This window comes from Physella acuta, unplaced genomic scaffold (genome assembly GCF_028476545.2).
Source record: "Physella acuta isolate Inbredline_101_S28 unplaced genomic scaffold, ASM2847654v3 ptg001100l, whole genome shotgun sequence".
Lineage (NCBI taxonomy): Eukaryota > Metazoa > Mollusca > Gastropoda > Physidae > Physella > Physella acuta.
In genome coordinates, this window is record NW_026732617.1 from 160,885 (window position 1) to 173,420 (window position 12,536).

At 35.9% G+C, this 12,536-nt stretch overlaps 1 protein-coding gene across 1 annotated transcript; it reads right to left on the reverse strand.

Annotated features, from left to right (window-relative positions):
• Nucleotides 1–2,928: 2,928 nt before the first annotated feature.
• Nucleotides 2,929–11,288, reverse strand: LOC131955759 (DBH-like monooxygenase protein 1). Its single transcript, XM_059320005.1, has 15 exons — nt 11,180–11,288; nt 10,394–10,482; nt 9,772–9,885; nt 9,329–9,420; nt 9,062–9,208; nt 8,462–8,647; nt 8,216–8,299; nt 7,903–8,082; nt 6,864–6,966; nt 5,653–5,819; nt 5,347–5,529; nt 5,015–5,074; nt 4,004–4,086; nt 3,559–3,715; nt 2,929–3,169 (listed from the first exon to the last, which is right to left on the reverse strand). Exons 2-15 carry the CDS (start codon nt 10,476–10,478, stop codon nt 3,098–3,100), a joined length of 1,713 nt encoding a protein of 570 aa, XP_059175988.1. The 5' UTR covers nt 10,479–10,482; nt 11,180–11,288; the 3' UTR covers nt 2,929–3,097.
• Nucleotides 11,289–12,536: the final 1,248 nt, after the last annotated feature.

Sequence of the window (12,536 nt, forward strand, 5' to 3'; positions counted from 1 at the left end):
TTTACGCCGCGAGGTGAGGTGGATGACGAACCAACAGCAAAGAACTATTTTTATAAATTAATATTCTATAAATACCTGTAATGTGCCTTCGAGGCGCATAGATAAGACGTGTTTTTTTTCTGCAACACGTATGATTAAAGAAACAAATTATATTAAGTTTTACTTCTACTCTATGTGAATTCATAAAATTTGGGATATATTTTTTTTGTTCCCAATAGTAAATCACTAGCCGCGGTTTTATAACATATTAAAATTTGAATTTAAAATACAAATTTTCAAAAAACGCAACAACAGATTCAAAACAAATTGATAAATATTCTTTCAATTTCAAGTTCAGTACACACAAATCGTTAAAAAAATATTTTGATAGTGTTAGTCTGAAAATGTTATATTAAATTGATTTAATTTACCCGGGTGACTTTCAGCCAAAGTTTAGCATGCATCTAGTTTTCATGAGAACACGAAGCAGCTTTTCAACAAAGGGCAAACACATTTTCATTTCGTTATTGTGTTAGCCCTTGAAAAGTTGCATCAACTTCCTCTAACCCGCTCTTAAGTTGTGTTAATATGATCTGTGCCTGGTAAAACTGCTGTTTGTCCCGGTCTCACTCCCACTTAATGCTTCTCTCTTAATTTGTTGATTTATTAAATTTTTTAATCGTTGTATACATAAAAGCATTTTTAAGGTTTCATGATCATTTTAAACAATCTATTAATACATAAGCCGTTTTGAAGTATAATTTGACCGCATTGCAGCATTTTTGCTTAGTCGTTATAAGTTATTACTGTAGTTAATAGTTATTGCATTTTTCGCTAAACAGAATTTTTACAAATATCTATGTGAGTTATGCGACCATTTTTTTTTTTTTTGCATTTCATTTTATTCTTGTCCACCAAACAGCATAATTATATCACCGTGTAATTGATTCAGTAAACATTTGTTGTTTAAACAAGGTTGTGTCCCTGGATAAGAAGTGATATGTAGAGTCTGCTAGTTAAGGACACATCATCATTGTTTGCAGATTTTATAACTCTGCACACCACACCACATGCTACCACATGCTACTAAAGTGTTACAAAAGATTAGCTGTTGATTTTCTAAATACAATTCATTGACAGAAGAGTCTAACATAGCATAGCAAAACTTTTTTAATTAACCAAAGGTGTTTTATTTCAGATTATTTGTTTTAATAACTCAGAAATAAATGGCTTTCTTGTCAGATTTTCAGGAGAATTTTCCTCCTTTGCCGTTTGATTTAAAATCGAACATTTTCTTGTTTTATGTTCAGACCGAACTTATTTTTCTTTTACAAGAATCTAATATTTCAAATCAGATAATTCTCTACACTTAGTTGGATACAATTTTAAAGTCGAAGAGGAAAAAAACTTTTCTCAGAGCTTGTTTTTGTCGTAAACAAACAACTCGTTTAATTTTTAATTAGGTACAGGGTAAATTATTTATTTTATCATCAAAGCATTAACAATATGATATATATATATATATATATATATATATATATATATATATATATATATATATATATATATATATTAGTAAGATATTTTATATAGATATAATATACAGAGATATTAGTAAGATATTAGTAAGATATATTAGTAGAGAAGCTTTAATATAAGATATACGCCAGGACATAGTATTTTGTTTAAATTTATTCAAATTAGAACAAAATTTCAAAGTATTCGATCTTTGGGATTAATTTCCTGATTTTTTGTTTAATTATATTTTCTCAAACTGTTATTAATGGAACAATGGCATATATTGTATTTCGGCATTTTTTAAATGATGGATTTACATGACAGGTAGTACTGAACAACATAATGGATTATGGCATTTTTAATGATGGATTTACATGACAGGTAGGACTGTACATGAAATCCGACTAACAAGGGTATTTTTATTTTTTTACACTTTACTTTTGTGTCTCTTTGTTATTTTGAATGCTTACATGATCATTTTTTAAATTTTAATATACTTCATCACAAGTATAAATACACATCATTTTCATACTTTTTATTCAGTGAAATGATAACATTAGCGTGTAACGTAGTGAAAATTAGATTAACAGATTAAGTTTTTTTTCTGGACTTTTGTATGTATAACCAGAATTATTTGTCTTTACATGTTTTTTAATACTATAATATATTTTTACTTTTTTGTTTAGACTTGCAACTTTTTTTCTCTGCTTTATGTTTAACTAATCAGAACTTGGTTTCTTGATGTTAGAATTGACATTCCCAATGTAATGTTTGTCTAAATTACATTGAAATAATGGTCTCGAGTTTTTAATTCACTGCCTTAGCTTTCTATTGAGTTATAAGGTATGCGAATGTTAATGATGCAATAAATAACTTGTTGATTACAAGTACTTTTGTTTGTTCAATATTTAATGTTTGAAATATTTCTAACAACAATTGGGTTTAAACTGCAACCTAAAATCATCAATTTTTTGTCAAGTTATCAAATTATTTATAAAATTAGCTGTATTAGTGTAATTATGTTTTTTGGTAGTTTTGCATTATGGTAATATTATACTAGGTTAGTGTTATGATTTAAGCAGTGTTTATTCGGGTCGTGTTTCATTATGGCAGTGTTGTATTAGGGGTGTTGTATCAAGGTATAGTTGTATTAGGCGGTGTTGTATTTGGGCAGTGTTGTATTAGGGTGGTGTTGTCTTAGGGTGTTGTGTATTAGGGTGTTGTTGTATTAGTTGATGTTGTATTAGGAGTTTCGTATTAGGGTATAGTTGTATTAGGGTGGTATTGTTTATGGGTGGTGTTGAATTCCACATGTATTCGTGCAAAAACATGTTTAATCGGATCCAAGTAATATCTAAGCCATCAGCACACTTATTGTCTTTAAAAAAAACATCATCAATGAAAAGCTAAAGAAATTTAAAATATAAAAAAAGCAGTTTATTGTAATCAAACTTGCAAATATAAACTGAGATGAAAAAATTACAGATTATAAAAATATTTGTTTAAGATGATAAAAAACTAAAAAGACAACACAAAAACGTTATAAAGACGGACAGTGATGTACGTCTGTCAAGAAGATTTAGTGCCAGTGCAGTCAGGATTAGATCGTGCACGGGTTGGGTGGCTGAAATTCTTGAGTAGCGGATGGTCGTGGGGCTTTGTTCCAAGTGTACTGAAAGAAACGTAATGTATATCTTAGTGTCTCTGTACATTCATGCATATATAGTTACTTTCATATAAACATATTTATATAAACACACACACACACACACATATATATATATATATATATATATATATATATATATATATATATATATATATATATATATATATATATATATATATATATATATATATTCCACCACCCCAATAAATTCAAAGGCCCAATAAACCTACACACAAAAAAAATCTAGAAATTCTGATATTTCATTCTTTGATAAAAAGAATCGTTTAAAGCTACTCATTGCTGTACTACAATTACAAACTACTATATTTCTTTGTCCGAAAAAATGATTCGAGCATTCATGAGTAGCGCTAAGTGAAGTAAAATAAACTTACATTGCTTTGTCCACCAGCTTCCAATAAACATACGTCAAGCACACCAGAATTGTCAGACAATTTCTTGAACTCGGATCTGACGGTGGAGTTAGCCCAGTCCATTTGGTTGATCTGAGTGAAGTAGTTGCCTTCATCTAAGGGTGCCATGTAGTCAGTTCTGACGAGCAGTTCAAAGTTTAGTGAGACATACAACAGTACAAGTTTTAGTGAGACATGTAAAAAATGGAAAAATAGATTTGACATCAGATCAACTGAACATTGCAATAGTATGCACATCTTAAATGTGTTATGAATCGAATCGATCATCTTTAAGATTCACTTATGCAAAAGCATGCATATATATATATATATATATATATATATATATATATATATATATATATATATATATATATATATATATATGTAGAGGGTTGTATTGGTGTAAAGTGACTTGTTGTTATACCTGGTTAAGCACCTTGCCATGGGAACCTTGGGATAGTACATCAAGAAGGATACACACATCTCATAAGTCGTCTTCAAACCACCCTACAACGTGAAGATAAAATATGAATTAACTTCCCAGTAGACAACGAGGGTTTTATAAAAACACATTCATAGTTTTATACGAAATAAAATACTGTGAGTTTTAATGGCCTAGAGGCAACTACAATGTACTGAGGGCTCATCCATAAATGAGAGCAGGCTTTTTGGACGATATTTACAACTCCCCCCCCCCCATACATTCTCATTTCACACATCGTCTAAACTTCGAACTCGAACACCCCAGCATACCCATTTTCGTTAAATTACAAGTTTCGCTTATTAAATGAAGGATATCTATTTTAGAACAGCGTGTGAACTCTGTTGCCACTTAAGTTTATTGATATTTTTTAATTACAATTTAGTAAAGTTTTTTGAATCTACGAAACAACGGAAGAAAAAAAACTTCACCTTCTAAGTTCTTAAATTGTAAAATGTGACAGCCCCTAGTCACACATCATTACACGAGGCTTGATACTTCTCCCTATAAGTGTGACGTCATTTATGTATGCTCTTACACAGTGGGTTTCCAGAATACTACTAACACTACTTATTGTAATTTCAATGGACAAATGCCTTCTACAAATTACTTATTGTAATGTTACTGGACAACTGCCCACTACATACTACTAATTGTAATATTACTGGACAAATGCAAACTATATGCTACTTACTGTAATACTACTAGACAAATGCCCACTACACACTACATACTGTAATGTTACTGGACAACAGCCCACTGCATACTATTTACTCTAATACTACTGGACAACTGCCCACTGCATACTATTTACTCTAATACTACTGGACAACTGCCCTCTACATACTACTTACTGTAATGTCACTAGACAATTACCCACTACATACTACTAAGTGTAATGTTACTGGACAACAGCCCACTACATGCAACTTACTGTAGTGTTACACTACTTACATAAGTGATGGCAGTCCTATCAGAAGAGTCATAGTCGCATTCGACCAATAGCAGGTCGCCCTAGTGGAGTAAAGGGACATTACTATGGGACATTCTCAAAGGGAGATAACTGGTAGTGTACAATACTTTAGAGCGAGGAAGGGAGAAAACATCTTTATGGTGAATTAATAATTCGGCATGAATGGATGTGGTGTGATTATGATTACATAATTAATGCTCATTACTGTGGAATGATTATGATTAATTAATTAATGCTTATTACCGTGGAATGATTTAGATTAATTAATTAATGCTTTTTACTGTGGAATGATTGAGATTAAATGACGCATTACTTTCTTGACCACTCGCTCCTCCTTCAACATCCGGGTCTCTTGATAGTTAAAATCGTAGCTGTTGTCTTCCATGATGGGAGGTAACTCCACGCCATTCCGGAAGTGACGTGTTCGTATCTTCCTCCCCAGTAGGTGAGCGTGCAGGAAATTGGCGAAGACTTTTATCTCTGTATCTCCAACACCCTGGGATCGAAACCAAGTTGGAAGCATTTTCAATAAATAAATCAAGGATTGTACAAGTCATAATAATCGTGTAGTGGAATTAGTATAAAAACAAACGTTGTGGATGTATAAACCGCGATATACCTTTCCTAAACATTCGGTCAAACAGTACCCAGAAGTGATGAAACTTTTTTCATAGGGTGGGATCAGCAGATAAGGGTCAACGGTGTGTCCGGTCATGATCTGCCCAGCGTCGTACTGCCTCAGCTGTTTGGTCAAGAAGATCCTAATGCCAGAGTTGTCCACGAAATCTGAGAGAAACGAAATGTTAATACCACATTAAGTGTCAATCACAACATTGTTTACTATAGATGTATTAATCAGTTCTATCAAGTAAGATACCCAAATATAATAGCTGTAAAATTCATTGAAGATCACATATCTTGTTTAATATAGATGTTATTAAGTTCAATCAGGAAGAACAAAAACATTAAATAGCTTTGAATTTATTAAATGTTTACGCCGTCGACACCAAAAATATGTCCTAGTATTCAATTTTCTAACCATTTGTAAGACCCAGCGTCTAATATTGCTTCAGAGATTTAAAATAAATATGCTTATTTTTACTTTCTCGTATATACGAAGTATAGAGAAAGTCTTGTAATCGTGCAAAAAAAAAAATCGAGATTTTTGCAAATCTCGACGTTTTGCATCTCACTGATACGGAAAAACATAATTTTGCAATCTTGTCCGTATGTCTGTGTGTCTGTGTGTGTGTGTGTCCGTGTGTAAACACGATAACTTGAGTACCGTTACAGCTAGGTTGATGAAATTTCATATATAAGTATTTTATCAAAATCGTAGATCCGTATCAACGTTTGAGCGATTTCCGATAACCGGAAGTGGTACTTTTCCTACTTTGAATTTTTCAAAAGCCTATAACTTGAGTACTATTTCAGATAGATAAATGAAATTTCATACGTAAGTAAAAGATCTAATTCTCTACCTTCTATTAAATTTTGAGTCATTTCCGTTGACTGGAAGTAGTACTTTACGCTACTTCCGATTTCTCAAAAAACTAATGTAAATTTTAAAAGTAATAATAATATTGCGCACTATTATGCGCTTTTTTATTTCGCGTTCACTTGGTGTGCAATTAATTTGTCTACGAGATTTTATTCTATTTTTAAAACTTTAAGTATTTAAAATGGATTAAAAATCATGTCTATAGCCCGAGTTCCCATCCCCTGTTATTTTATATAAGAATATTCGAGAAAGTTTAGGGGAGATCACTCCCGGTTTATTTTAATCAGTGAGTTAATTTTCTTATGTTCTTTAATTCCATTGTATCCTACCTGATCTCATATCCGGGTTGTTGTAGTGGGTCTCCAGTCTGAAATAGACGGGGTCGTTGGGTGCACCAAGGGAGTAGCCTGCGTTGTCTGGGAAGTTGAAAGTCTGGGGAATTGAGAGGAAAAGATAACTTTCTGGCCAAACTTGACGGCCCACAGATCAAGTGTAGTACAGAGCGTCTTTATTTATGGCCTCGGCATAAAAATGGACAGAGTTTCTTCCAGGCATCTCTTCGGGGGGGCGAAGCCCCCCCGAAAATTTTTTACCGCCCCCCCGAAAGAAATGAAATTTATATAATTTATATAGAAAATATATACTTTTAACAGTGTCCGCCCCCCCGAAGAAAGTCTACCGCCCCCCCGAAAATTTCAAGTGCCCCCCCCCCCGGAGAAAAAAGTCTGGAAGAAACACTGAAAATGGACACTGTGGTTAGACTATGCCAGCCGCCTATACTTTTCACTAACGTACACTCATTGGCAGGAGAATGTGTAGTGTGGGGGTTATGTTGCAAGACAGTCTCAACTTGCCATAGATGAATTACCCGACCCCAGACGGCCAATGAGATCGTGACTTACACGACCCCCCACTGCCCATGACATAATAAATTACCCGACCCCCCACAGCTCATGAGATCATGACTTACCCGACCCTAACAGCCACAGCGCATGAAATTGTGACTTACCCGACCCCCACCCCCCCCCCCCCACGGCCCATGAGATCATGACTTACCCGACCCCCCACTGCCCATGAGATCATGACTTACCCGACCCCCCACGGCCCATGAGATCATAACTTACCCGACCCCCTCCTGCCCATGAGATCATGACTTACCCGACCCCCCACTGCCCATGACTTACCCGACCCCCACAGCCCATGACTTACCCGACCCCCCACTGCCCATGACTTACCCGACCCCCACCACCCACAGCCCATGACTTACCCGACCCCCCACTGCCCATGAGATCATGACTTACCCGACCCCCCACTGCCCATGACATCATGACTTACCCGACCCCCCACGCCCCACAGCCCATGACTTACCCGACCCCCCACAGCCCATGAGATCATGACGGGCTCGCATTTGTCCAGCTCCCTGTCTGGGGTCTCGTCATAGCACATGTAGGAGACGTCCAGGAACTTGTCGTCCAGCTTCCCCGGGCAGTAGTAGACCAGGATGTGGTGGACAAGCTGCTCGTGGCCGGGCTGGATGATGGGCTCGTACTGCAAGCAACATGGTCACATCAGGCAAGTTATGTACTAGAGAGTGGCATCAACATTCTTACAAAGAACAACACACAAACATCAGACAATGCAAGCCCATATTTGACTTCTAACATGACTGAAAAGTTCTTACCTTGAACATGTGGTGTTTTTGACCCAGGTCAGGTAATTTGATAATCGTACACCTGTAGTATGTGTCTTTAGCTGGTACGGTAAACTGAAATTATTATTAATTAAAATTAATTATTTAAAATTCTCTTAGTGACAGGTTAAACTCAACCCAATCCTAACTATAAAAGGTCAAATTGATATTACTGTAGTGTCTCAAAGAACTTTATATAAAGCACATATTGTCTTATCCAATAGATAAATTACGAACATTATTATTCATAAAGTCAAAGGTCACAACGTCATCGGGCAGTGGTTTCTGGTTGGCATCGCTTGAAGGCGGGTCCAGCATCAAAATGGACTTGACGCCTCGTCTGGACGACCCGTGGTACAGGACCGTGGTATCGGAGGCTGGGTCGTTCGGGTTGTAGCTAAAAATAACACGGGTCGTGCCGTTCTGTGGAAGTCGTGTTATACATACATTATATATACATGTTTTCTCTCTCTTTCTTTTTAAAAAATAATATTATACCTTCAACTAAAATTGAAAAGCATAATTCTCAGAACGCTCATGATTATACATTTCACTTAGAAGCAGTTTATCAAGTCACAGAAAGCCCATAGTCACAGAAGCAAGTCCATAGTCCCAGACACTGAAATTCACAGAACCCCATACTCAACAGGAAACCCATAATCACAGGAAGCTCATACTTGCAGAAAACCCATAGTCACAAGAAAATCCATGATCGCAGAAAGACCCTATTCACAGAAACCCACATTAGTGAAAAGCCCATAGCGGCAAAAAAAGCCATATTCACAGCACCATATTCATAGAAACTCATAGAGAAAGAAAAGTGTCGCAGGTACGTACAGTGATGGGCAGGTCATCGGGGTCACAGGTGACGAGTTTCCTGACAAAGATCAAGGTCGTGTATTCCCCAGATTCAGCAGCTGAGACCAGACTCCAGTCCTGGATGGCATCAATAGCAGGCAAGAAGTTTCCTTCGGCGTGACGGTCCTGGGGCACGAATACAAACATTTTAGTTTCACACTGATGCCATAAGTTACAGATTCATAAAGACAAAACTTACGTATCACCATGCTGCACAAAAAAATATATAGATCTAAATAAACCTACACTAAAATGGGATTGTCCATCTTTCACCCAGCCAATGACGACGTCAGAGTGTGTCATGGCACCGTTTGGGGAAATCCCGAAACCAATGTAGCCTGAGAAAATAAATAAAATCAGATGCTATGGTTTATTTTTAGTCATTGGGACGGCATGATTAAGTTGGATTTAGGTTCCTATAATTCAAGTCTGTAGAATTATAGGCTTTCTACACTTGACTGTGTGTGAGGGGGATGGGGGGGGGGGGGGAGGGGGTGTGCTAGTCAAGCTAAAAAATCTACTGTTATGTCTTTAAAATATATTCTTAAGTTGTCTGAACTTTAGCTTTACCGAAATTCACAAAAAGACGACCATCATATTTTAACTTTGTGCTGTCACAAGTTAATTACAAGAAGAAAACAGAAAACCTACCATTAGTCCTGAGAAGAAAACCTACCATTAATACCTACCATTAGTCCTGACCTGGACCTTGAACAAGATGTGTGTAGAGTTGAAGTTCCAGTACAGATGGTAGTTGTCGTCTAGAACTTCGTGGTAGTTGTATGTGTCTGTCGCCAGCGGTCCTGTCAATCACATAAGATGTGTTTGTTAGAGTTTAATCTGACGAAGACTTCAGGTCGGAACATAACCCTTTTTTTTTCATTTAAATCATTGAGTTATATCACTCTTAGACAGTCTGTTGTACCAGCTGTTGTTGTTTAATCACTCTAACAACCGTATAACACTTTACTATGTCTTGTGTAGTGATTGGACGCTTTTTATATCAAATTTTACATGTCCCATATAACACTTTGCATGTCCAACTAACAATTTACATATCGTATATAACACTTTGCATGGCTGATATAACAACTTACATGCAATATATAACACTTTACATATTCCATATAACACTTTACATGTCCCATATAACACTTTATATATCCCATGTAACAATTTACATATCACATATAACACTTTACACATCCCATATAACACTGTACATGGCCCATATAAGACTTTAAAGGCCCATTTTACACATAAATTGTCCCGCACGGTACGTTAAACCACATTGAGTCCACACATACTTACCATCAGCACGGGGTGCGGGAGGCACGTAGAGCCCATGACATAACGTCACCACGGTGGTGAACAACACAACACAGTACAGCATCATCTCTCTGAAATATATAATGTTAGTATTACAACATTACTGTCTGAGGTTAAGGTATACACAATAACTAGATAGGTAATGACGAGGGGATGAAATAAATACAATAATGTTGAAGTGATTTAATGACAACTTCACCGGATGCTGTGATTGTATAATTACACCGTCAATGACTGATATAATGGAATTATTACAACCCAACTGAAATGGTGTGTTTCATGCATCGTCTGGTCTTTCAATGGTAACAATTGACTCGAGACCCAGAGTGCAATATTCACGAATTTTGATCCAAACACAATTATGTCAACAAAGTTAAAGATTTATTTTAGAATATCTTATTTTGGTCATCTTTCCTGAAAACGATACTTGTTCGGATTTTACGCATCCGTTCCTTTTCTGCATGAAGCGACGTAAACAGAAGCGATGTGACGTAAACCGAAGCTTTGTTGCAAGTAAGCGTAATATAAACGGCGTAAGCTGAGGCTATCTACAAAATGTTAATGAGCTTCATCATATAGGCTACGCTTCATCCTTCAGATATTTTGTCCATAAAACAGTCAGTCTTTAAGACAATTAGTCCTTAAGACAGTTTTCCTTAAGACAGTTCGTCATTAAGACAGATTTTATTTTTAAAAAATTGTGTCTTTAGTCATTTTGTCCTTAAGACACATTGTCCTAAAAAATATGTGGTGTATACATAAGCCTACCTTGTCTTCACCCTCAGGTAGAGCCAAAGGTCTGTTGTTTTCTGTAACTGGGTTTAGCTTATATAGTCTAGAGTTGCAGATAACGGTTAGTCATGCCGGTAGACCCGTGGGGTAGGGTGGATCTAAGCCAAGGCTAGACCATGTTGTAACACCTTTATCTGGTGCTCGGAATATGGCCTAGATTGGATGTTTTCATGTTTATAGTCTGATGTCATTTGTTTGTATCGACTTTAAACTATAATACAGTGTATTAGAAATGTAAAGCGGTGTTGTATACAGGACCTAAAATCAACTAATTTACAAAAGCGTCTAAGGTGTATGTTGTTTACGTGTTGAGCTTAAGATATAAGTTAAAATTTGAACCAATTTTTTAAATTTTAGCTTGATTGGTTTACTAGTGATAGATCAAGCAACAACTTTAAAAACACGCTGTGAACCTACCGTGGTTTATAAGCTTATCAAAATGTAATACAATCAAACACTTTTCGAACAAATTTTAAATTCCCACTTTTTTACTTTCTCGTATGCGAAGTATAAAGGAAGTATTGTAATAGTGCAAAAATCAAATTCGAGATTTCCACAAATCCACAAATTCCACAATTTGTTTGATTTTATCTCGACTGGTTCACTAGTGATAGATCAAACTACAACTTTAAGAACACGCCAGAGAGCAAGTGTGGGTTACAACCTTGACAAAAAATATTACATCAAACAACTTTTCAAACGAATGTTAAATTCCCCATTTTTTGCTAAAAATACTTTCATTATATTTGCATTAGTCACTACCTATACCTAAAGTCCATCACCCCCACCCCCAATCCCCACCCTCTCCAAATACAGACAAAAAATTTACCAATCTCCATTTTGATTGTAGGTAAAGTCCCCATTGAGCTGAGATTATCACCCTTGCACCACGCAACAAGAACCGTTATCAGTGATTCATGTGGCGATGATATCAACTCAACAACATTGGTTGTGGCCCTTTTGTACTGATCATCAAGTCTTTAGTCACCAAGATTATTTTTTGTTGGCTTTTCTGCTGCTGGTCACATGAACTTTCAAGTTCGAAATTGCGAAATCGTACCTAGATGTTTTATCGTATCTAGATGTTCTACTTTTTATGTTGAAATCACCACAAGTAACCTCTAGATCTTGGTCTAATTATGAGATTAATAATATGACTTTAATTCTTTTTAAAACGGGATTTTTTGTCTAATCAAATGCGTTCCCAATTTTTTACCCGTAGGAGCATAGGGCAGAAGAAGTAGAGTTCATCTGTTTCTTTGACCTCGGCATGTATAGCGATAGTGTGGTCATTTATATGCCCATCCGCCTTTACTTTTCATAAAGTAACTCA

Excerpts from the sequence above, each read along its gene's own strand:
- LOC131955759 (XM_059320005.1), bottom strand. The coding sequence starts at position 10,478 with ATGATGCTGTACTGTGTTGTGTTGTTCACCACCGTGGTGACGTTATGT. Across the intron at positions 9,886-10,393 it reads TCCCGCACCCCGTGCTGATG|GACCGCTGGCGACAGACACA; the intron begins GTAAGTATGTGT and ends TGTGATTGACAG. Across the intron at positions 8,083-8,215 it reads AAAAACACCACATGTTCAAG|TACGAGCCCATCATCCAGCC; the intron begins GTAAGAACTTTT and ends TGTTGCTTGCAG.